This window comes from Plodia interpunctella, chromosome 14, assembly GCF_027563975.2.
Source record: "Plodia interpunctella isolate USDA-ARS_2022_Savannah chromosome 14, ilPloInte3.2, whole genome shotgun sequence".
Taxonomy (NCBI): domain Eukaryota; kingdom Metazoa; phylum Arthropoda; class Insecta; order Lepidoptera; family Pyralidae; genus Plodia; species Plodia interpunctella.
In genome coordinates, this window is record NC_071307.1 from 5,090,281 (window position 1) to 5,116,366 (window position 26,086).

At 34.3% G+C, this 26,086-nt stretch overlaps 1 protein-coding gene across 3 annotated transcripts in view; it reads left to right on the top strand.

Moving 5' to 3' along the window:
- Positions 1-25,713, top strand: part of LOC128675121 (uncharacterized protein) — a 56,381-nt gene extending 30,668 nt beyond the window's left edge. For all 3 annotated transcript variants that reach the window (XM_053754277.1, XM_053754278.2, XM_053754279.1), the window contains 8 exons: positions 18,286-18,432; positions 19,264-19,332; positions 19,418-20,046; positions 20,387-20,600; positions 21,847-22,034; positions 22,364-22,464; positions 23,185-23,274; positions 23,633-25,713. In XM_053754277.1, coding sequence (XP_053610252.1) covers positions 18,286-18,432; positions 19,264-19,332; positions 19,418-20,046; positions 20,387-20,600; positions 21,847-22,034; positions 22,364-22,464; positions 23,185-23,274; positions 23,633-23,873 — 1,679 coding nt within the window. In that variant the 3' untranslated portion in view covers positions 23,874-25,713. The remainder of the gene's footprint in view (positions 1-18,285; positions 18,433-19,263; positions 19,333-19,417; positions 20,047-20,386; positions 20,601-21,846; positions 22,035-22,363; positions 22,465-23,184; positions 23,275-23,632) is intronic.
- Positions 25,714-26,086: the final 373 nt, after the last annotated feature.

The window sequence follows — 26,086 nt, forward strand, 5'->3', positions numbered from 1 at the left end:
TAATAAATCATCGCGCGAAAATGTTCACGAGTTAAATCCATGGCAATGAAGACAAGCTATTTTCAAAATTGGCGCCAATTGAAAAAAACAAATGACAGAGACATGAAAAATATTTATTCTCTAGCCGAAGAGTTCCATTTTCAAATGTTGTAATTACTTTTTAAATATTCTAGAATTATTGGCCAGTTCCGGATACATAAATAGCAGCCTATCGTACTAGGGAACATTTATTTTTGTGGGTTCAATGTAAGTAAAACATTAATTTGGTCAAATATTTTGTCGTCACCTGTCAGATTCAATCTGAAATCTGTATTCGTCCATTACTATGTTCTCTTTTTGTCCATGATCCACTTTTCGCGGCGACAAAAGAAGCAATTTGTTTGTAACGGCAAACTCGGATATTCTGCGATCTTTGACACAGACCAAAGGTTTTGCTATCATTAATCATATAATTTTATCAATTGAATGACAATAAGTCTGAATAAGCAGCACATATTGTAATGTTATGTGTAATAGTAGGTATCCTACTCAATTATAAATTGTCGTTCTATAACTACTAATTTCTGAAACAAAGATTTATTCTTATTTGGTACGAATTTTAAGCCACTGGTTCACTGGGACCATTTAATATTATAATAATTGCTACAAATAACAAAAACGGATCGACCTAATTTATAACAATAATAAATCCATAAATTAACCTCACCACCACCGCTTCATAAAATAGACCTAATTCTTCCCTATTATTTAAACTTGTAACTAAATATTTTACGCCATTGTTACTGTGAAACGAGTTTCATCAAAATGCCTTGAAGTTAATAATTTCCTCATTTCTGTTTGAAGCGTTTATCATAAATTATAATTTTACGTTAGAAATGTTTCCGTAAAAGTGAACATTTAATTTTCTCTTATCGCGGCGCAATATAAACATTTCCTTTTACAATTTGTTTCTCATAGGTTTTATGATGCTATTTTGGGAATCATTATTTTTATCCCATGCCCTGTAATATTGATAATTTAAATCAGATTGGGAACTTTAAGTAATTCTTTTAAATCACAAAGATAAAACAAAACTATCTGTCTCATGAAATATCGATTTATTAATTCAAATGAAAAACATTGGAATTCAAAAAAATATTTTTTTTTAAGTAATAATTCACTACGTATTTTCCTAATGCCCATGCAACGCATTAAGTACTGCTGGAATGGAGGGGTTATAACTAGGCTTACCCCTCGACCAAAAAAAAAGCGAAATACTTATAATCTTCAGGCTAAACCGGAGATAAATCTAGGTCTGCTCGGATTCCTATAGCTGGACCACAGGTATCCAATACTCCTCTATATAAATTAAATGCCTGTTAGATGGACCGAGTTGACCGCGTGAATGGTTGGTTAGCAACTGTCATATTGAAATAGTTTTCTGCTGCAAAAAGGTTAGTACATTTATTACAAAAAGATGGTGTTACATTTCACATTTAAGTTAATTTGTATCATATTATTTATATTTTACAACATCCATTGTTTACAAATACCTCGCCGGGTTGCCTTAATTCTGTTGCTGTAATTTCGAGAAAGATTTGAATAGAAAAGAATGTCAAGGCCCAATCTCCCTAGTATTTTTTTTTCTTTTTGTTGATCTGTGATTTAACGCTAATCAGATGAGTGAATCGTATAAAGTATTTATCCATCTCGTACTTATGTCCTTAATTTGATCGAAGGATTCGATCGTATTAGCCAGTAAGGACTTTTTTGTCTACTGAGTCGTGGTGTGGGCGCCCAGGCGTGACGGGACCCTTCGGGGCGGCCCCTGGACAGTCAAAGCCTTAAATCCTAAAAGTAATTTCCTTGAGGGTCGCAGCAACTCTCATCTTAATACATGTACATATGTGTAAATGGCCAATTCGAAATATTTGTCGCTTCCTTGAGATTGAGATAATTCCACGCATAAAGAAAGTCGAAATCTAACAAATCGATACGAAAAAATGTGATAAATAATTATTGACTTCATTTAAGAATGTTGGAAGTACAATGACATTCCTACACGTCCGTTATTTTATTGTAATAAATACGAGAATGAAACTGAACTGCTTAAGTAATCAGATTATCCTAAGAAAACACCACCCAGTCTTGATCCCAAGAACTAGTTTAGCTATAAATAACATGAATGCAAACTACTTGAAGACATTTTAACTAGAAAACTTTAATCCACTTGGCCTACTTCGATGCGCCACTACTTTGGTAGTAAATTGCTGTCTGTTTAATCTTTATTCAGAAATCGATCGAATTGCATGATTTTAAAGGACCTTGGGCTCTGGAGCTCAACGGCTGAGGAAGAAACCAGGAAAACGCTCAGATGAAAGAGAGCGTGAATGACGGTTTCAATAGTACAAGGGTGAAAAGGTTCTTATAATCGAATACTAAATGAATAAAGCATCGGAAGTTCGGCGTCTGCTTTTCCTTAGAAATATAAATAATTCAACAACAATGAATTCTTGTCTGTAAGATAAAACTTTTCATGCGATATTTTTGTAATACCCAAAGGAAAATCCAATTTGTTTCGAATAAAATATGTGAACAAAGCAAGGCACTCTGAAACTATTCCATTGATCCATGTTACGCTAACCTTTCAAGAATCGTACCTATACATTTTTAAATATCGAATCTTTTATCCTTTTGAAATATCAAATATTCAATTCCTGAATAGATTATTTCTGTAGAAAGCATCAATGTTAAATGTATTATAAATTTTTGGTCAGTTAATTTATGGTGAAAAAAAAGACATATACGTGTAATTTGATACAACTGAGGGCAAAAAAAATTACGTCTTCATCACAATAAAAGAAGCATAAACGAAATTAATCAGCGTCCAGAATCCTTCCCGAACATTAATAAGACTTTATTGCCTTTTTATGATAATTGCTCGTATTTTCAACCTCTGAATCTCGCGTAGTTAAACAATATACCATATTGTATTGAGAAACTTAAAAAAAAAACAATTAAAATTTAAATCAATACAAAAAATAAAAGAAATTGTACGTATACAATATTATATAAATAACTAGCTGTGCCCCGGGGATTCTCTCCCATGGGAATTTCAATTTGACATATAAAGTACCCTGTGTGTTATTACAGGTTATATTCTACCCGTGTACCAACCAAATTTAATAACAATCCGTCCAGTAGATTTTACTTAAAAGAATAACAAACATAAACAGATACATCCCTCACAAACTTTCGCATTTATAATGTTAGTAAGATTATAATAATTTTAATTTCTAGAAAGAAATGCATTTTTCATCTAACAAACAAATTCTCTTAATTTTATCATGTTGTACGTTGAATAGACATAATATGCAAATTTCTAAACATACGAGTATACTAATCACGATGTTCTAACACTAAAGAAGCACACTTCGCTGAAGCTTCACAAAGAGCTTATGTCGTAGCACTGCTACGAGTGCTACGCCAACGCAGCTTCTCACTACGGAGCGCTACAGCAGTGTAAATTCTACTATATATTATGTGATATTTTAGCAGATTGTTAGCATTACAGATTACGTATATACTACAATATACGTATATAAATTTCATCCAGATTCTAAACTCCCAAAAGTCTAGTTTTCATTTCGGTTTTGTTTCAAAAGTGCATAAATTTTAAACTCAAAAATAAAATTCATGCAGTATAATTGGCATTCCTTGTAACTTGTTGGTGGATCCTCAACAATTTAAATTTGATACGGAACTTTCAGAACTTACTTCAGGGTAAATTTCTTAAAACTTTGCTGATGGTGCTTTTGGCTAATGTGTATTTAATTTTGTTTAATGATACTAGAATTGATACTAATAAAACTATATCTAGGTATATTGAATTCCAAGTTAAATTCTACCCGTAAACCAATTTTTTTCTGAATCGTTTTGTACACACAATACAAACAAATTGAAGATACAGAACAACGACAAGAGACAGATGTTATAAAAAGAACATAGACAATGAACATAAAAGTGTGTTGCGTTGCAGCAAATCAAATAGGACACAATTCAGTGGTACTATTACGCGAATATACTACAAAACAAATAATTATTTTGCGACAATAGCGCGATTGCTTTTTATACCGAATTTCGCTGGGAGAACTTTTATTTCGGGCTTGTTTCATCGGATTTATCACGTGTATCCGGGTCAGCGACTGTATGCAAAACAAAAAATAATAGAAGTTTATCTCACTAATACACGTTCGCTATTTTATTGCAAACATTCACTATTGTATAAATATTGCGTTAATATGTCAAACAATAATTGTTAAATAACGCTACATTTATGTAATAGTGAATGTACAATCATTGCATACATCAATTATTATAGGAATATTGGGTTACGCCTTGAGATTATCTTGTATCACCTTTTTTGTTTAATAAATACCGAAAGTAAATATATATCTGTTTTTATAATGCATATATTTTTTAGTATATTCGTTTCAATGCAATCAAAATAATATTAGTCGTTCTAGAAAAAAATCTTGATTTGAACCAATAGACTTTTATCATTCCATTTTCCATTTTGTGGCGACCGACCGGTAGGTATAAATATTCCGTTTCCACATTTGCAAACTCATCATTTATTTACAAATGCTCAGGTCCAATTCGTTGAACGCAGAAGTAGGATCATTTATAAGATAAGGCCCACAGCTACTGGAGGTATTGGATTTTACAATAATATACCTACCTAAAAGCATAGATATATAATAACTAGCGGCCAAACAACGGCTGTAAAAAATATAATAGATTATAAATAAATAAATATATATTAATAATTTATATATACAAAGTTCTTAAATTAATTGATGATTATGATGATGATTAGGACAAATCACATGATTGAGCTAGCTTAAAGTAAGTTCGAGACTTGTGGGGATACTAACTCAACGATACTATATTTTATAACAAATACGTATATAAATAAACATCCAAGACCCGGGCCAATCAGAAAAAGATCATTTTCCATAATGACCCAACCGGGGATCGAACCCAATCAAGCACTGTACCACTGCGCCACCGAGGTCGTCAAATAGATTGTACCTAAACCTTTCTCAGAAAATCCGTGCAGTAGTTTTTGAGTTTATCGCGAACAGACAGATGCGACAGAGAACTTTAATTTGTAAAGATAATATAAAACTTTCTAGAGATATAACAAACAAACTTAATTTCCCATTTATAATATTAGGATATTTCAAATTCTATAGGAAATGCTCAAAGGAAATACAATATTATATGTAATTGCAGAAACCCACAAAGTGTGATAACAGTACATGAGCTTGCCTAAAGATAACGTGAATAGAGTTCAATGGATAGTAACTTGATATGCGATTGACTGTACCTCCGCTTATCAAAATCTCCTCAGAAAAGGAAATTCTCGCGTGAATGCTTCAATCCGTAGAAAGTTTTGTAGTTTTATTCCTTTGATCATAAAGGGAGTTCCATCGACGTAATATCCTTGGCAAAAAATTATTGCGACGTCTATTTATTTGTGTGTAACGTTAAATGGTAAAAGTGTGTTTGCGGTTGAGCATTAGGGATAAAAACGTGTGAACATGTACTTATCTAAACTTTCTTGCTTTATCTTATGTAGGATTTCCTGGGTGTTAATAGCCCGGCTTGTGTGGATACCTTTAGTGGACGCCGAATGTTAGTAAAAATCTGATAACTGTTTTTGTATAAGACAAAATACTGTGGAGTGGAGCTTTTGGAGTTTCCCTCTATTGTGAATAAGCTAGATGGCCGACTAACAAACTTTAGGGAGGTATACCTATATTAAACTTGCTGGACAGTATACTGCTATAGCAGTTATATAATGTTATTTTTGACACAAGCTTTTATTGTTGTCAGAGCTAACTAAGATCTTATTGCATTCAATGCATAACAAAAAAATCATGTCCGTGCAGTAAACCGTTAAGGAGTTCTCACGTTTGGAGCCGTTGCTGGGTGCACCATTAGATCATGTTTATCATAATAATGCATTGTCATCTAATCGAATTCGAAATCGATTATCTACTTCAAAATTGCAAGATACATTGGCACATAGGGACATACATAGTTACGTTAAATAAAAGCTTGTAAAATTAAACTTCTTTAATGTATAGTGTTAACCTACTAAGGTTCACAATACAATCAGCTCAGGGTCTCTTTATTAATTGTCAACCACTCAAAGTCGCACTGTTCTGTCCGTCCACATTTATCACGATCTCACGTTGACCCTCTTTGTCCAGCCATATAAAAAGTAAGGCTCAGATCCGTTATGCATATAGATAGGTAGTTTAATTCAAACATATGTAAAAATAAATATATGATATAGCAGAACTCTAGGAATGTCGACTGCGCTGGCCCGTCCACGGAAAGTGGGCTCCGATGCTTTACGGCTGAAGAAACAACAAAGAAAACGCTCAGATGGAAAATAACTCTCTCTTTTATCTGAGCGTTTTACATAATATAACATTGTAAAATTAGATTTCATTTACATAAATTAGATTATTATATTTAGATTTTATTAGATTTTATATGTGATGTCGCAGAATCCGGTGGGAATATAAATTGCATAGTGCCAAGATACTCGATCGATTTTTATGTGTTATAGTGATAGCAGTGAAATTGCGATGAAATTGTTAAAAACGGAAACCTTTGAAAATTCTGTTATTGCTTGCCAACTGTCAAGGTTTTACGTCCATGTCTCCCCGTACGACTACGGGAGGTTGCAAAGTGGTACTATTCTAGTACGGGAACCACATAAATTTGATTAAGTGTAGCAATGGATTGGTGCTTTAAAGAGTTGACTTAAAACCCTTGAGATAGTTCTGAATAGAATGCTCTGTAACTTGAGTTGCTAGTTTGACTCCGGCTTTTGTGAAGAATTCCTTTGTTCCCATTTCAAATGGAAGCACTTTTAACTTTGGATATGAAGATATTTCTTTTATCTTTTCCTTACTAAGGACGATTTATATACACATATGAGACTAAATCGACTACATGACAAAATTGATAAATTATTTATTTAATATCCACGTCATTTTGGCTCGTGATTCAAGTTATACGATCAAAATTTATTTATTACTTACAACGCCACCACCACTAAAGGAAAATGTGAAAAACTTATTCCGAGATAACGTATACTTTATTCATAATTCTGAAATGAAAATTACCCAGACCATATGACTTAATTTCACTGGATTACGTTTCTAATAAGCATTATAAATTATAAGTACGTATTTAACTGTAACATACGAAAGCTTTTATTTTTTATCATTTCAAAATTACGAAACCCTTTTATCTGAATCTCGAAACAACCCGAAGGAAAGGGACGCATTCAACCGTAACTCATTTTACTAGCCCGTTCAGATCCTTTAGTCTCTTTGCTCCTGTTAAGTAAAATAAACCGACCACTCACCTAAATATAATAAATGTTTATTTTATTAAGACACCGAACCTTAAAGTCCCTATGAATATTGAAGATGCTTGCTATTTTTTACTTGAGAAAACAATTCCTCATTTTTTATTTAAACCACGTTTTTTACGTCCTGAATTTTCACAACTCAATCTTTAATGGATCTTTGACCCAGCAAGTAGAAAAGTGTAATATGTTTTTGATATCGGTACCTATACAAATTCAGTATTCTACTCGTAAATATTCTACCCGTGTACCGTGTAATTTCATAACAATCCGTCGTGTAGATTTTGCTCATTTATAATACTAGTAGGATTTCAGTTCAATAGTAACTTAAAAAGTTGAAAGCATAAATCTACACAGGCAGTCCAAGTGAATCCTCTTTACAACATCAGTCAACCATATTTTCGGATCCCAAGGTAAAGATGATTTTCTATAAACGGTTTCATTTATTATAACTCTTATAAAAACACTCGGTTAGACCCTAATAAAGAGACCCTTCCAGACTGCGTAATTTACCCGTGCCGCATTTTTCACTACGATAAAGCCTTTGTTTTATTATCGCGCGAAAGCACTCACACTTGACCGTAAATAAACGAAGCCTGTCGTACTTTTTGGAGTCGTTTCCTCTTGAACTTCCTGTAACACGTGACCGGAACGTGTTGTTTTTAACCTCAAATTTGATTTGATCATTCCATTACAGAATTAATTTCATTACAGAAGGATGGCGTACGAAAATAGAGGCCTATGGTCAGTAGAAGGAGTTTGATGATCACTTCCTATCAATTTTATATACGTGAAAATTTCTGAAAATTGATAGATGTATGTTAATTTTCCACTCAAAAATACCACTAGATAGATTTTGACGAAATTTGATACACCGACACGTTTGGCTACATGAAGTCTGAAAGGGAAATAGCACATAGAATACATTTTTACCCTAAAATTCACACAGAAATTGAGATCTCGCGGCTCTTTATTATTAAATATATATATAGTTATTTGTTGTATAATTAAGCCATAAGAATTAGCATAAAAGGAGTCCTAACCGTGGTGTGTACAGGTGACACGTGTCTGGAAGCAACACATTTGTCACGCTCCTCATTTACATGTGACATCTCCAGTCTTCGCACGACTGCGTCCCACGAAATTGTTAGCGTCTTGAGATATCTGTCGAGAGAAACTTTGGTAGGAATATAACTGATGTTATTGCAAGTAATGTTAAAATATGTTATTTCTATCTCCATATCTTCCAGTGGGTGTTGATAGCTGATAGGCAAATAAAAGATTGATGTGGAAAAGTGGCCGATAGTCATAAAATTTTAATCATTTCAAGTATTATAAAAAATGTTAACTTCAAAGGGCAACCAACACCGCGCATTTTTTGGAAATAAATTGAAATCCTACCGGACATAAACCCATCTCCGTTTTGCCTAATATTCATGAATGTTTAAAGCCACTATTGTTTTAATCGTCAAACCTATTATATTTGTATATTTAAGCTTTGGCCCGCAGCTTCGCTCGCATAAATTATTATTGACATGATTTTCATACAAACTTTCACCCACTAATATACTTAGTCAATTTTGGGGTTGATTTAAAAAAGTTACTGTAGGTTGAACGGGGTTCTTTAACTACATGGATACCAAATTTGATAAAAATTGGTAACTTACAAGCGCATCAAATAATATTTATACATAACAAATAATTATCCAGAATATAATATTGTATTATGATCATAGTCAATGAAGCAATTTATTTATTGTAAACATTAACCCTGCTACAGATAAATTAAATTTTATTGTTTCTCCCATATAAAATTCGTACGACAAGATTATCGTTGCCAAAAGTAAGCAATTTCATCGTCGCCAATAAAGATTGCCAATTTTCTTATAAAAGATATTGGTTTCTATAACGATAGAAAAAATTACTGACTCGTTTAAGACAAGAATTTCATTTACCATTAAAATAAATATTATGTAATGTGGTAATGTCAAAGTATAGATTGAATACAAATACATTGTTACGATGTTGCGTTTCAACCAATCTTTACAATTTTAACTCACTTCCAAAAAGGGAGGAGGTTATGGTATGTATGTTCGCTTCCTTCGACCGCCAACATAAAATTAGATGTTAATAACCTAACTTGTCGGCCTTTGAATACATCTAGCAATTTACATTATAGTTTCATAATAATCTGTCATTAAATACATCCTTTTGTGGAGTAGGTACCTACTCACCGATAAAAATCTGTTGCCAAGACTAGTTAGTTTCCTAATGATTAGCTGAGAGGTAATACTTTAGTATTTAACCATTTGTTTATAAATATGGAACTTTTACTTGGAACAACACAGCTTTAAAGAAAAAGATAGCAAATGATACACTTCACCTTGTGTAGGCGGCGATAATCACGCCATCTGTTACGGAAGAATAAAAGCAGACTATGGGCCACGTAAATTGAGTAGGTACTTTGTATGCGAAGGCAGCGCTTACATAACATTTTACTTTGGGGCATATCACTCTTGTGCCATTTTCATGCTTTTATGTCAGGAACTATCTTACTTCCTTATTGCTGTGCTTTTTACGAATTTTCAGAAACTGTCAGCTCGTCCTCTACATAGGAAGAGAAGATAAGTACTATTTAAATAGTATTTACCCGTTGTATCGACACCTTCATTTATTTTTTTTAAACGCTGCGTCTATGCTGGAAAATGAGATAGCACGTGGTCGTTAATAACGTGCTACGTATTTGTATGTTTTCTGGTAAGCCTTTTGATCATTACTCCGTTGGTGATTGGAGTTGAGTCACAAAAAGAGATCATATGGAGACATTATAATGTAAAATAATGCAGATGAATTTCATCAAAAACATATTTATTACGCGACATCCTTCCATCTCAAAGTTGCAATAATTGACACATTTTTCAAGAACTCGTTAGAGGGATCACGAGCGTTTGCTTTGAAATTAAATTCAAAGTAGACAGTCCCGTAATTTTCGTTGAGATGTTTACTCGAATAAAAGTAGCTTAGCGGCCGCAAGAAATCTCTTTGATTATTTAATCTCTGCTCGGGGTTCGTTTTATCCTTCACCTTCATTATCTACCTTGTTAAGTGATTGGATTCTAGACGTAGCTGCAAGCGTTCTAGGCAATCTGATATCATCGCCTGAATTTACTTCAGATACACGAAAATTCAGATACAGAATTTACGTCGATAATGACTGAATTTAACGGCAAAACGTATAAATATGAATCATGTTTATTTAGCCGAAAAAATGAATTACTATTTTTTGTGGCAAAAATACTTAATAATGTACGATACATAAGCACAAATGCCCAAATATTTGGAGTGAAACTCCGGTGATATATCAGTCAATCGAGTTATAAGATTGGACTTTGTCTTGATATTTCCCGAGAAGATGTCTGACGGCACCTCTCTTATTAATTAAATAATGTTTGACGCAATAATTGGTTAGGTACGTAATAACGTTCTTCGATCAAAGATGATTTCATTTGGGATGGAATCAACGTAATGCAATTTACCTCGGCAACGAGGCAAAAGTCGTCTTATTATTGCTATATCCACTTTTTCCCTTGTTATTTTTATCTAATATAGCACTTGAATAATTTTGTTAAGCTAACTAGTGTCAAGTAAGCTAATGTTTTGTAACTTACAGTAGGTTGCACCGTCAACATTGATGTTAAAACCTGCACAGAAAAACGTTAAGTACACCATTTTGTTTAATCGTCAGCGGCGCGCAGTTTAAAGTCAACGTCAAGTTGACTGGTGCAACTCACCCTTAGATTACTTTAGATACTGGCCTATTACTATACTTTGCGATGGCATCGAAATTATAATATTTTTAATCGAGCCATTTAAAAGTGAATTTATCTTTGAAATGAACACTGAAATTGAACAAGCATTGCAAGGTTTAATGATTTCGCTTATTTCGCTCAAATGCATGCAATTTAACGGTTCATGTACCAACGTGGCACATTCGAGTTTGTGAGGATTTATGTGTGACTGTATGTTTGTTACCTTTTCACGCTTTTTCACGCAAAATCTACTGGATTGATTGTTACGAAATTTATTACACGGATAGAATATAACCTGGAATAACACAGACTTATTATCCAACTTACTTTTTATCCCGAAATTCCCTCGGCAGCGAAACCCCGATGCGCAGCTAGTCTTATATATCACTCTGTAATAATGATTTCGATATAAAAAGAAAACATTTTAAATCTGTTTTGAATTGGTTGCATTGTGAAATTTATCTTAGTTATGCACAATTAGAGAATATATTATTTTTAACGAAGATTAAAAAAATGTATATTTGCCAAAAGGATTACAGTTAAGTACAATAATAATTATGAAAACCATAGACTCAGACTCAAACGGTCAGACGTTTATATTGTAGATTGATAAAATGATTATAAGTACTTACCTGAGCTCTTTCGGGAAAACTACTAACTACATGTCCTTATGTTTGTTTGAATTAATTCAATTGGGTAACCAAAAACAACTGTACCGCGGATCACATAAATTAAGTTCCTCCTCACACATCGCACAAAGTCTTTGATCATTTCCCTCTGTTGGGAGCCGACATACGAGAGTGAACATGTAACTATGTCGAATTAAGTAAAATATTGATTCGCGTATGGAGCCTATAATATACTCGTGGAGAAGGTGTGAATGATTTGCGAGATTATTAAATGTGACAAAGTTGGATGATACCCTCGTTAAAGACGTTTGATATATATATTTTAAACCTAAAGTTTATTGCTTGCCTAAGTAGAAATCATGTCACACATTTCACAAAAGATAAAGCTTGTGCTTCCCGCTACCACTATTAAGCCTTGACATGTCTGGTAGGCAACAACAGCATTCCAAATCAGGGTATGTTGTTATCTCTCGATTATAGGCGGGCAGACGGCCGATCAATCCGGCCGGCAATCTTCAAAACTTTAAGGTTTATATCTTATGTAGACCACGGGATTGGAGCCTTACAGTCGAGAACAGCAAACACGCGAAGTTGAAATAAAAATAGCTATTATTTAGTACTTCTTTAAAAAGATTTTGTGGTAAACATACAATATTTCAGACATATACATGTACACAAACAGAGCACCCATTACATGAGAGTAAGATAAGTTATATATGTGGGTTTAGAGAAATGTAATTATCACAGAAACTTGACAAATAAACGGCACAATTAACGTTCTCTTGGTAAATATTATCTGGTTCTTTGTTCTCAACGCCTTTTAAGGTTTATCTTAGTAACAGGTTCGGTAAGTTGTCCATGCTTCTCTACGGTGTAGATGATTGCAAACACTAATATTATAAAGGCAAAAGTGACTAGGTTTTTTACTTCTTCATGCTCAAACGCCTGCAAGCCAATTTTTTTGATGTGACAACTGATACCTTGGATTAACACATACGGTACTTGTCATCCCAAAAGTACGCGATTCCCGTAGGATTTGGTCAAAGAGTCTGATAGTCAACGGCGCTTTATAAAGTAGATACTGGTATACTGTACATAAAATTAAAAACGTAAGTTTAAAAAAAAATACAACGAATGAAAAACCGCGGGTGACACAGCGGGTGTAGCTAGTTAAATATAAAATAAAAATATATATTGATATTGTAGCGACCTGGAAAATTGCAACTATGTTAGATCATGCGGAAATAGGTGAAATTTTACTTGCAAGTTTGGTTACAGACCGCATGGACAGGTGAAACTAAATAAAAGTTTGCAATTCGTCAATGCCACAAAAATAAATTAGTTAAGTAAAAAATAATAAATTTGTCCGAATTTAGAATGAAATTCATTTGGAAAGCTTCAAGGTCCGGACGTTATTCCCTGAAGTAAGCAATTAATTAGAGGACCCCTCTCCTACGACCGCAGACACAAAATACGGCAGTAAATAAGTGAAATAAGGCTATTACTCCTCTGGGAGACAGTGACGTAACGTATTAAATAAATATATTAGGACAAATAACACAGATTGAGCTAGCCCTAAAGTAAGTTCGAGACATGTGTTATGGGATACTAACTCAACGATACTATATTTAATAACAAATACATATATAGATAAACATCCAAGACCCGGATATTCGTGTGGATAGTAGCTACATGAAACTTCAAAATGAGTCCTCCTTATAGCTATCCTCAACAACAAACTAGGAACAATTTTCTGATGTACTCGGAATAAAGCTACAATAATCCGCGGAATAGATATTTATTTCTAAATTCCTACCTACTAATACTCTAAGCACTATCGTAACTACGGAACCATCATGATCAGGCTAAAACTCTTTTGGCAAATTAGTATACATTTTCCAATAGAACCCTCTAACTTTCTATCCAGTTAGCATCGACTTTCTATGATAATGAGTTTTTATTAAATATTTTACAAGCGACAAAGTATTTTCATACATTTTCATCAGCATAATTTTATTTTGAAAATATTTTTTAAACATTAATTTATGTGTTATTAAAATTGTAAAAAAATCAGTGCCTTAATTCATTTCGATATCTTTTCTTTTAATTTTTGTATGTTCTATCAGAATCACAAGATATTAATAAAATATTTTTTTTACAAATCTACAGTCTTAGTCAAATTTATGTTCAAACATCGTTCAAGGCAATTTGTTGCTTGAATCTATCTACGGTTTGAATATATTAGGCTCATCATCAAAGTCTGCGTCAAGTTTGATTTCCCAATAGAATTCTTTTAGGTATATTTTTGAATTGAATTTGCATCTCTTTTATGTTCTATATTCAAATTTCAGATAATTCTCGATGATTAGCAATAGTTTTACATTGTCATAGACATAAAAAACATATTTTACTGGGTTTACTATTTTAGCCAAGAGATGAATGCAGCATCTTTGAATGACTGCATCAAAGGAACTCGGGCCTTAAGTCTCGTTTCTGATATTCACAAAGGCCCCTTTGTCTCCTTTGTCAAAAATATACACCTAGTGTCCGTCCATGCAGCCATAACATGGTGATCAAGGAAATGAAGCACGTACTTAGGTATATACAAATATGTTTATTACACGTCTTTACAGATAAATATATAATTATTCGATTCCCAGTTCAAAAAAGGTGACATTAAATTTTCCTTGCCATCATGACAACATAAATTTATTAAAAGCTATCTTGTAGTTATTACTTACCTAAATATTAGGTAATAGAATAGAAATTTACTAACACCTTTTTTATTAAATTCAAAATTCAAATAATTTATTCAGGAACTAGACCTTCATAGGCACTTTTTTACGTCAATTTTTATATTAAATAGTAATTCTCACTAGCTACAAACTACTGTTATTTATTATGAACCCAATTTTTATCATTAATTTGTATTCTATGAATCAGTGATGTCCTAATTGCATGCATTTAGGACATCATTGATCCATATAATAAACAAAAAAGTCTTGACAAAATAATGACTTAAAATTTGAAAATTTTGTCAGATTCTATAGCTATATATGGTCATAGTTGTACGTTACTAATCAATTTTCGTTTGATTTCTTTCAATATCCATTAATCAAAACCATTATTTACTTCCTTAAAAGCCTCTTGGGTCAGCGTAGGTAGGTGTACGTAGTGCTGCACATCTGTAGAATCGAGGATCTATACTTGTAAATCAGGTCAATCGTTACTTATTTCATCCAGAATCTGCGTGCGTGGAAAGTTGTAATTTGATCCTTAGAGCTTGGAGTGTCATGCGAGGTTTTCCTGTAATTCTTACGGCAACGAGAAAATCAGAAATGATTCGAAGACGTTAGCCAATGTTAGTGCCAATGCTAGTGTGCAATAAAACGTTATGCACTTAAAACATACATTACATAATTTACTTACAACAAATTGTACGTTTATAATAACAGAATATACCTATAAAAGAGTATATAACTCTTTTAATTTTCTGATAAACTAAAAATATCTCCGAAAAAGAAATACGATCGCCTTTAGCAAGTCAATTAATGTTATCCAAAGAATTTACATCGGCTATTTGCTGTCTACAGCAAAAGTTTTAAGGTTAAGCTCGTTATGACGATTAGAAATAGAAAATTAATTAAGCCCCCGATCGTAAGTGTTATTTGAGAAGCCGCGCGGAAAGTGGGAAACTTCCAAAGCTTCGCGAAGTTAGTAAGCTTTGATTTATTGATCTATTCTGTAGCGACATTTTCTTTGTTTGCCTAACAGTTATACGGTGTATTGTTTGTTCTTGTTCTTGGACTTTCTTTTCTGGAAGTATTTCTGTCGATTTAAAGAATCAGGTTGTAGATTGCATTCAGGAGTGGAGCCACAGGCTGGGGCAGCCCTCTGCTGGGCGTAGAACCGTCGAGGCAATCCGTCCAATTTTGGCCCAGTGGTTGGCGAAGCAGCACGGTTCGCTTTCGTACCGCTTGACGCAGATACTTTCAGGGCATGGTTGCTTCGGGGCGTATCTGTATCGAATAGCGGGGCGTGAGCCGTCTGCTATCTGCCACCACTGCGACGGATGCGAGGACAAGGACGCCCAGCACACACTGGAGGTCTGCCCAGCCTGGGCGGAAGACCGCGCGGAGGTAGCGGCCACCGCGCCGGTGCTGTGGAGCGAGATTAGCACATGGTCCCGGCACAAATGCGGTAGGCGTTGACACCGTGTGGTTTTAGTGAGTTAAAGTCCCACACACCTGTCCGCCTTCCCGTGGCCGGATGGACGGGACGAGCGTTTATCCACACGAAAAAAAAGGCCTTGAACGCACGGGCGCATTTTGGCGCGATAAAAAAGTAGTTTCTGCACAGACATATTTTTATAAATACCCACAATTTACCCACAGTTGTATTAATTACAATCCACATCACAGCATCCACATAAGATATATATCCACACAGAATACCTTTTGTTTGCATAGTTGATTAACAATGTCGGCGGGACTTAGCGGCGCTATCGATTTATTGTTCAAACTATATCAAATTCATGAATGATGGTGGTTACACGGTACTTAATATGTTGGCTTGTCTACTTGTTAGATTAGAATTTAACTAATTCTCTTCTCAAATGACTCCTTTATTTCTAAACTATGGTGCTAATGACGATGATGGTATTTTATTGAAGATCATAGGTTTATAGATCCCTTTCAAACAATCACGACTACCCAACCCTCATTGGGAATACTGTAGTTGCCTAGCTGCTAACAAGACTTCTTATCCCTTAGTCGCCTACTACAACATTCACAGGATGACATATAGTTGTTTTACTCTAGTGGGTATACTTTAAATCCTATTCTATACAATTTATTAATATTTGTCTACCACACACGTGGTATTTCCGAAAGGGAAACACACACTAGGTAGATCCCTTGAAATCCAACTTCGCAAAACAAATTAAACTTTAATATAGAGTAAATACAAATGTTCCTGAAGGAAAACAGCTAAAAGTTGGAACATTTACTTGTAGGATTTTCTAGCTAACAATTCTATCGCAAAGAAAATATTTCATTGTGCTCACCCTAACCTTTTTTATACCTATCCCCAAAGTAACTTAAGCAAATATAGAGCAATAAGTAGGAATTCTGTTCGCATGACCGAGGCCAAATGAAAGCCGGCGAAATAAAAATCTACCTCTCGGAGAAGATATATTTTCTGGTTCAGCTCGGGGATTAACCTAAATTTTTTGGTATTTCATTTCTCAGAAAATTTCGAGTACAAGTTATTATATATAAGCATAATATATTATATATAAGCATTACTGTACATTCGCATGCAAGATATTTAATGACTTACTTAAATTATAGTCAATACCACTAAATATTCATTCATAATTTATTTTTAAAATTATTCCAGTATGTTATTCTTTGACCTGTATTTTATCCTGACTTTACAGATTTAACTTCATACTTCAAACGGCAAGATAACAATATCATTTGTTATCTTCAAACGGCAATGATAAGACAACTGATTCGATTCAGACCGTTATCATGCTCTGTCATATAAAAATGTATGTTCTTTCCATACATCCATATATTGTACTTACATAATATCAACCCCCAAAATCGTCATATCCCGTCTTCCCTAACAAAATTCCAAAATCCATGCAAGTCTTTTCAGGCCTTCCTTTCCCAATAACCAACCATTTTATGGTCAATGATTTTCAGACCATCATGCAGTATATGTATAACTTGCTCTGTACAGTGCAGTCAACCGCAACTAAAATTACTCTGCATATATCTCTATGTAATGGCAATAGCGGCAAATAAGCAATAATTTTGGATAGCTTGATGTGCTGTTGACTGTCCGTACACGGACCCACGGTATCTGCGGTCGACCACATGACCGTCACCACAGCAACATCACAAAGCCAGAACAGAATCAAATATGCATTTACCCTATTAAATTCGGCATACATAATGAATACTTTATCTAAAATATTCTGTTTCTTTTTTGTAACTAATTTATTCACAAGCGACACAATTTCCCAAAAATGTTTTGACAGTATTTGGAGTACAACACCAAAAATATTTCTTATTGGTTTTGCTCAAGTTCCGTTCCCGCCATTTTTTCCTGTTCCAGGCAGATAAGATCCAATTGCTCCTGTACTTTTTTGTTGTTTTCTTTCCATCGTGGTCTTTCTATTGGACGTTTTCTGTTCCTTAGTGTCTCAGTCATGCACCATGAGTCCACTTTACTATTAGGTATGTAGGTACTTATGCATTATGAAATGCGTTACTGTCGTTTGTAGCTTTTGAAAAAATACTAAATATGAAATTTGACTTGAAAAAGTGCCAGTGAAGGTCTAATTTCTAAATAAATGCTTTGACTTGTCTTTCAAATACTAATACGATCATTATTGTTACAGGGAATCCTCGGAACAAATGCGCGCTGCAGCCGGGGCACAGTCTCATGGACTGGATCCGATTAGGGAACTCCGGAAGAGATCTGACGGGCGTGGGCGGCCGTGTGCGACCCGTTTCGCCGGCGGAACTCGCTTCGCACAATACGCCAAGTTTGTATATTATTTTCTAAATATACCCATTTTCATTTTATGTTCAGATGCAAACTCTCACCCATATCCCACAGACGCAATCGCGTAAAACTTAATGTAGGTATAGAGTTTTATAATATTGTATAAATTTAATTTAAAAAATAGGATTTATTGGTTAGCTAAGAAAAAAAAACATGAATAAAAAAATAAACGCTGCGGTCATGTGAGTTTCTAAACAGCCAGAGTTAATTTTATTTATTCTTTAATCGGCCTCCGCTATGACTCGTGCCTTCCATATTTATTTCAAATTTAAATTAAAATTAAATAGTCTATAGCAATTTATTGTTTAAGCTCTCAGGCCGTGCTACAACATGGTTTTCTTAATTTATCGTGTAAGTGATCATGATACATAATATATACTATACTTACTAAATATAAACTCGGATAACGCCGTAATGAGAATTGATTTCTATCGAACCTTGGCTTATCTACTAATGGCCTGCTCCACCGCTTACTGATATAATATTCGATAGCGAACATATACCGTTTAAAATTGTGTTTCACAACTGTTAGTAGCACCAACTGACGAATAATATAAGGCAAATCTATATAGTGGTTAGTTTATCTGTCAGATTACAATATGATATTTTATCAGAAAGTGATGAAACAGGCTCAAAATATTTCATACAATCTGACTTTTCAAGTCAAGTTTACATAAGTTTTACACGTTATTCTCAAGCAGAAGTTCGACATTGAGATGTAACACTTGGTTGACGAATAAATAATATGAATATGAAATGTAACTTTGTTCATAACCGTCAACTTCAATACAGCTAAGTGTCTTTTTTGCAGAAGACGCATGGTTAGCCATTCGGGGTCGCGTATATAATATCACACACTATCTTCCATACCATCCTGGAGGTAAGAACTTAAAATTGGAACATGAAGTTATAAATAACATTTCATTACTGTGGAGCTGCTATTACTGTTCTTTATTTCATCGCAGGTCCTGAAGAACTGATGCGCGGTGCCGGTATCGATGCAACACAGCTATTCGACAAAGTTCACCCATGGGTTAATTATGATTCCCTTTTAGCGAAATGTTTAGTGGGACCCCTTAGAGTCGACCTGCCTAGTGCCGAAGAACTCTTCGAATCCTCCAGCCCTTCAATAAAATCCGACCGTCTAAGAGAACCATCCAAAGCCCAAGAGTTAGTTAGAAAATCCATGGAAAATTTAGCAAATTGTATCACGCCAGTTAGAAAGAAAATAACTTCAAAAAGCGACGAAAACGTGAAGGGTAGTCCGCCTAGTAAAATAATGCAGAGTCTGATACAATCGAGCGATTTACCAGTATCGATAAGCAGGAGAGCTGCATCGAGTCCTGTGAAATCAATAGAAAAACCAGAAGTTCCGCCGTTACGATATGATTGGATTCAGACGTCAAGAAAACTGACGATATCCGTGTACACGGGTCCGCTGGCGAACCCTGGCGGTTGCGCTAGACTTACTGAGGGAATCTTGTTAGTGGAAGTGGCCACGAATGGATGGTTGAGAACACTCAAGGTAGTTCCCGAGGCGAGGTTACAAGAGCCATTACAGCTAAAAGTGTACGCGGAGAGCGGGAAAATAGATGTAAGTTGACATTATTCTATATTACTAGCCTTACATCGACCGATATGTGTAATAAATTATTATTACTAATAATACTCTCATGACAGAATACAATATTTGATATAGATATAGTCGCAGCACAGGAGTAGGGAATTCTCTACTCCTGTGGTTGCGGATGTATTCATAAACAAAACTCATTAGGGTTATCGGAACATCTGAAACAGTGGAATCGTATCGTCGTTGTCGATCTAATAGTCGTTCTGCCAAACCAGCAGCTAGCTACCAGCTAACAGCAACCAGCTACAGTTTATTTTCCACGCTTTATGCATTCCCAGTTGAAAACACTAATTAATATTTCCAGATAATCGCCCAGAAAGCAGAGGTGAGTGTGTGGAAATCCTGCGAGATATCAGCTGGCGCCGCGACGCGTGTGTCTTCCCCGCGGACACTGTCGTGCAGAGTGGTGGACGTGGGGTCGGTGACCCACGACACTGTCCTGCTTTCGCTACAACCGCGCTCCGGACCCGTGATCGTGCCTTTGGGACACCACGTCAGGGTGCACAAACGGATCTCAGGTGTGTAATAGAAATCCTATTTAGTAGTGGAAGTGGATCTGGTCACTTCACTGTCCTATTTTCAGTGCAGCCGTGTTATGAGCCCATAGTGATATGGTATCCATAGTGCATAAGTTGTAGAGTACCTATAATGTAGGTTTAACTTTGTAAGGATGTTACATCATTCATCATTGCAGCTCTCCGGATATAGGCCTCCTTCATCTTTCTCCTTACGCTGTCTCTAGCCTTTTTCGACCAGATAAGGATGTTTTGATGGTTTGTAAAAATAAAACAAATATCCCATTAAAAAGTTAAGTAAAGAGATAATTATCATTTAATCGTGTTATATTAGTACTATTTCGGCATCCCTAAGATGACTACTCAAATTTAAGAAGCGCAGCGAATATCCATTTATGGAATTAAAAATGATTTTAACCCTACCTCATCCGCTCCACTTAGTAAAATTAGGTCAATTAATTAAATACAGCTGTGTCTACACTACACCAATTATTTTTTTAATGGATAACTTTTTTATTATTATGAATTAAAGTCAACTGCCTTGATTTATGAATTGGCAAAAGTAACAAATACAGTTTATATCACTTCATGATAACAAATGTTACCGTTACATAACTATCTGACTATATGAAGGAATAAGATTCTTTAGTTGATAGGGTCTCTATTCTAACCATATAAGACCTACATTGCTTAATCGACGTCTCTGAAGGAAAGGCTGCGGTAAAGTTTGTTGCACCACTTCTTCACCTGCGCTTTAGAAGTCGACAGTAGATTTAGTTGTAAAGTAATTTTTTGACGTCAATAAGTGTCAATAAGTGATGCACTTTTATCAACCTAAGTTAAATAAAGAATGTTAAACTTTACTAGGTACATTATATATTAAAGGGGAAATATCATGAACCTTTTTCATTGACTGACCTTGACTGAAAAATAAATGATTAATAAGAATTAATCATTGTTTTATTGAAACCAACATTTACCAGTCGTCAGTAGCAAAACCTAGCATATACTAAATTCCAATGGCAAAAGCCCGAAAAAATCGTCAATTATTTAAAAATCCTTACATTTACCAGCCCATACCGGTAAACCCTAAGATTTTCTGAAAAAACCTAAGATTGACCTGTATACGGACTTATATATATCTGTAGCTATGTAGTTCTTATATAGTCGAAATATTAAATAACACTAATATTGAATTTAATTTTAAGTAAGTAGACACCTGTTGACCAGATATCGTTTACGATTTTAGGATCAGAGTGCGTCCGTTCATACACGCCAGTGGGAGAAGGCTGGAGTCCCCCAATTGAGGGGCAGTCCCCACTTCGACTGGCAGTGAAGCGGTACGCCAACGGCGCCCTCACGCCGCACCTCTCTGACCTCAGAGAAGGAGACACTGTCACGTTGTCGGGACCTTACGGTAACTTCCAGCTGCTAAAGGTTAGTACCACTTCTTAAACAGCCTGTTTTCTTGGTAAAATTATTTTATAAATAAAAAGAATTCGTCCCAATGATGATTTACAAAATTCGACGCGTGGAAAATTAAGAACTAGGAACTAATCGCCAACGGGCTATTGTTGTATACCTTCTACCGGACACAGTAACAGGCAGTTTGAATTTAAAATAGAACGGTTCTAAATACTTCAGTCCTTCGATCGTCTTGTTGACTTTTCGTAGATTGTTTTTTTTATGTCGATCAGTGAATCATCCTATCGAATTTCCTATATTTACTAAAATACTTAGATTTTTTTATATTAACCCTTTTTCAGCTCAAGTCCGTGAAGACGATCTATTTACTAGCTGCCGGCACTGGAATTACTCCCATGTTAGGTCTACTAAAGTTCATGCTGCTTAGGTCCAATCCCAGATGGTAAGGTTTCATTTATCCTTGGTGTGTACAATACTGTCTACTACTACTACCATTTTGATCAGTATCTTGCAGGCATAGAGCAATGAGCTAATAAATTCATTCATCATTATACACTGTAGACAGAGTTTCCCAAAATATGGGTCGCGTCCCACTGGCGGGCTGTGAGCGAACTTCAAATGGGCCACGAACAAAACTTAGTTGAATATTTGAAATGTCCATTTATTCGCATTGGTCATAGTTCAATTTCGTTTATTTTCATATTTCTTAAATAATTTTGGAACTCGTCAGAGAAAAGGAGGCATAAAGTTCGTAAATCTCAGATGCCCTAGATTTACGAACTTTATGCCTCCTTTTCTCTAAGACAGGCTAGAGAATGGGTTCCAAGTTTGGGGACTTGCATTAAATAGATAAATAAAATAAAATAAAATATCATCTCAAATAAGATGTGTCGTAGTCCATATAACTTTGAGAAGCACCGCTGTAGATAAACCTCTGTAGTTTTTATTAGTGTTAGTCAGTTTAGCAAAATTTATATATTGTTAAATACTAGAAACAAAATACTAACTTCAATAAAGCCTGAACTATATAAGATATTTATTGATTGGTCTGATCCGACCTTGCTTGTACAGTCGTGTAATTGAACTAAATTGACTTTAATGGAGTTCCAATATTGGTTCTTAATTTATACATGGATTCGTAATTAATTAATAATTGTTACAGTGAACGAGTGCATCTATTATTCTTCAACAAAACAGAAAATGACATTTTGTTTCAAAATATTTTAGAAGATATAGCAAATGAAGATATAAGGTAATATTTTAAAATATTTATTTTCTGAGTGATGAAGTAATTATTTTTTTTTGTTTTTTTTTTTACTTATCCCTAAAATATTTAAACATCAGGTTAATTAAAAGGTAAAATATGCGACGAGAGACGAACATGAATCATGAATCATCCCAAATAGATCCTATATGTGATTTTATTGTACCTATATTATTGTGATATTCCATGCGATATGCGCATAATAGCCATCAAAGCAATAAGAAGCTTACGACATATCATGCACATCTATATTTAAAATAAGCAAGTGAAACGTTTTAAGCGACAAATCTCCATAAGATACCTATTTTCGTGAAACGTCGTCACACATAATGTATTTTTTCTACAGATTGACAGTCACACACATATTATCGGACGCGGGTTCCAGCTGGCCAGGCCCCCGCGGTCGCATCACTGAAGAGCTCCTCTCTGGGCTGCTAGAGAGAGACAGTGTCATGTGCAGAGCAGAGGAGATGCAATGCAGCCACTTCGCCTGCCTCTGCGGGCCTACAGAGTTCACGCACGCCGGCCTAAACTTACTCAAGAATTTGGATATGAGCGAAAACTGCATGCACGCTTTTATGGGATAACTTGTAAAAAATGTAATATACTGTATAGAAAGATACTGTTATGAAATACGGCGGCTGCAAGCTTTAAACTTATAAAGTTTTTGTTTTTTTAACTGGAATCCATACTACAATTCGACATTATAATGTGAAAGTGTGTTTGTTCTTAATACGCCATCAATGTAATTGTGGTGATTTTTGGAATGGAGATAGTTTGATAGATGAAGAGCAGAGGCATAGTCGTGGGTGGAGTTGCGGGCAATAATTACTTATGTATAAATTTACTGTAGGTCCCCCAGATGCTTCAATCAGCATGAGATTTTTACGAAAAGGCGCCGGTCGCGTTCTCTCTGTTCATAAAAATAATGTTACAATGTTTTAAAATACGTATCTATACAATACCATCTACGTTTTTATTTAGAACTGTATTTATTTTTAATTATTGCTGCCATTAGTTTTGCAGTAACCAGTATATTGTTTTTTGTACATAGATGTATTTCTTAGCGTGCAGTCGTTCCGTTCATGTTTTTGTTTCTTCTGATAATATACTTATGAAAAAACTTACTGAAAAAATATTTTATTCTTTTTTGTTGATCTATGTAAAAATTTGGAGTTGAAATCTGCCAAGAAAAGAGTTAGGGTAAATATTATAGGGAGGGAGTAGAAGTCCTAAGAGTGAGATTTAGTCTTCGTAATAGTACCTATGTGCTGGGTTAGAATTTCTACGTGTCATTAATAAGTAAAGAATACATAATTATGAAGGAGAATGGAGAAAAAATATCCCACGTAAACAGATCAAAAAACATTTTTTGTAGGTACGTACTCACCTTCCAATGTAAGTAGCTAATAAGAACTACGGCCAAATTTAGAAGCACCAAGACATTAGAAATTAAATTTCTATAATTAAATAAATAGGTTACCGTCATTATAGTCTTTATAAAAGTGTGATAACATGATAGTAATGTAACAATAAAATTTCAAATTATCCAAATGTTGTGATTCGGAATGAAATAAAGACAACAAATGGAGTTTAAATTTATAAATATTGAAATAGGTAAATAAATTAGAACATATATTACATATTTAACTTTTGTCTTTTTCGAGACTAGAAATCCATCCGATTCTACTTATCTACTGTAAATAAACATGTTGTTGTTTTTTTAATAAATTATACTTATAGAATAGATCCATATATTACAACTATATGTCGAAACTATTATAACGATTCAATTTACCTCCTAACAAAAAAAAAAAAAACAAATTTAACCTAAATAAAACTAAGTAGGTACCTATTTGCACAAGAAAAGTCCAATTTTATAAAATGTAGTTAACAAAGAATAAAAAGAGTATCTATTTTTGGTAGGTATTGTGTTTATTTTGTTGTAAGTAAAAAAATCGCAATCTATTTTTCCGAGTATGAATTAATTTAAAACTGTATGAAATGTTTATACTTATGCATGCAATATTTCAAAATAATACCGAAATTTTTGAATTATGGCTAAAAACTTTTCATGAAAACTTATTAAATAGATTTAAGTGTGTATTGTAAAGCCAATACCTACGGTTTATATATTTATATTTTAATTTCAGACGAATACCACGGTATCTCGACATATCAGTAAAGTTATAACCAATTTTTCTAAATTGCTACCAAATGTAGATTATTTTTTCAAGATTACGTATATTACGAAAACATATACAGATACTTACATTAGAGCAATTATTTAAAATTCGTATAGATTAAATAATGCTGTAAATATTGAAGTTATTATAAAAAGTGCCTACATTCCAGGTGAAATGTTTTTGTTATAGCTCTTTTGGTGTGTTGTTGACTTATGGTTTTTAATAAATAGATAAACACAAAAATTCTATTATTTACTTTTTGGGTCTATTTTCCAGGTTTCGAAGAATAGGGCCACTCCATGTGGATGACGTACGAGGCGACTAAGGGACACTGCCTAGGCTGATTGGCAACAATAGTATTTCCAAGGAAGGTCGACGTTAGGCAGGCGGCCGGTTGTACGTAACCGGGATGCTATTCTATGCAGAGATAAGGTCTAAACATAATGATATACTTTTAATGTAATTTGAATATTTTTATTCAGAACCTTACCATAGTGAGCTTCGTGATATTGTTTCATAAGTTTTTGAATAGATCTAAAGTCATGATTGTATGTATAAATCATTTGAGTTAGCAGCAGGATGCCTACTATCGCCCTTCGTCCAGTGATTATAGG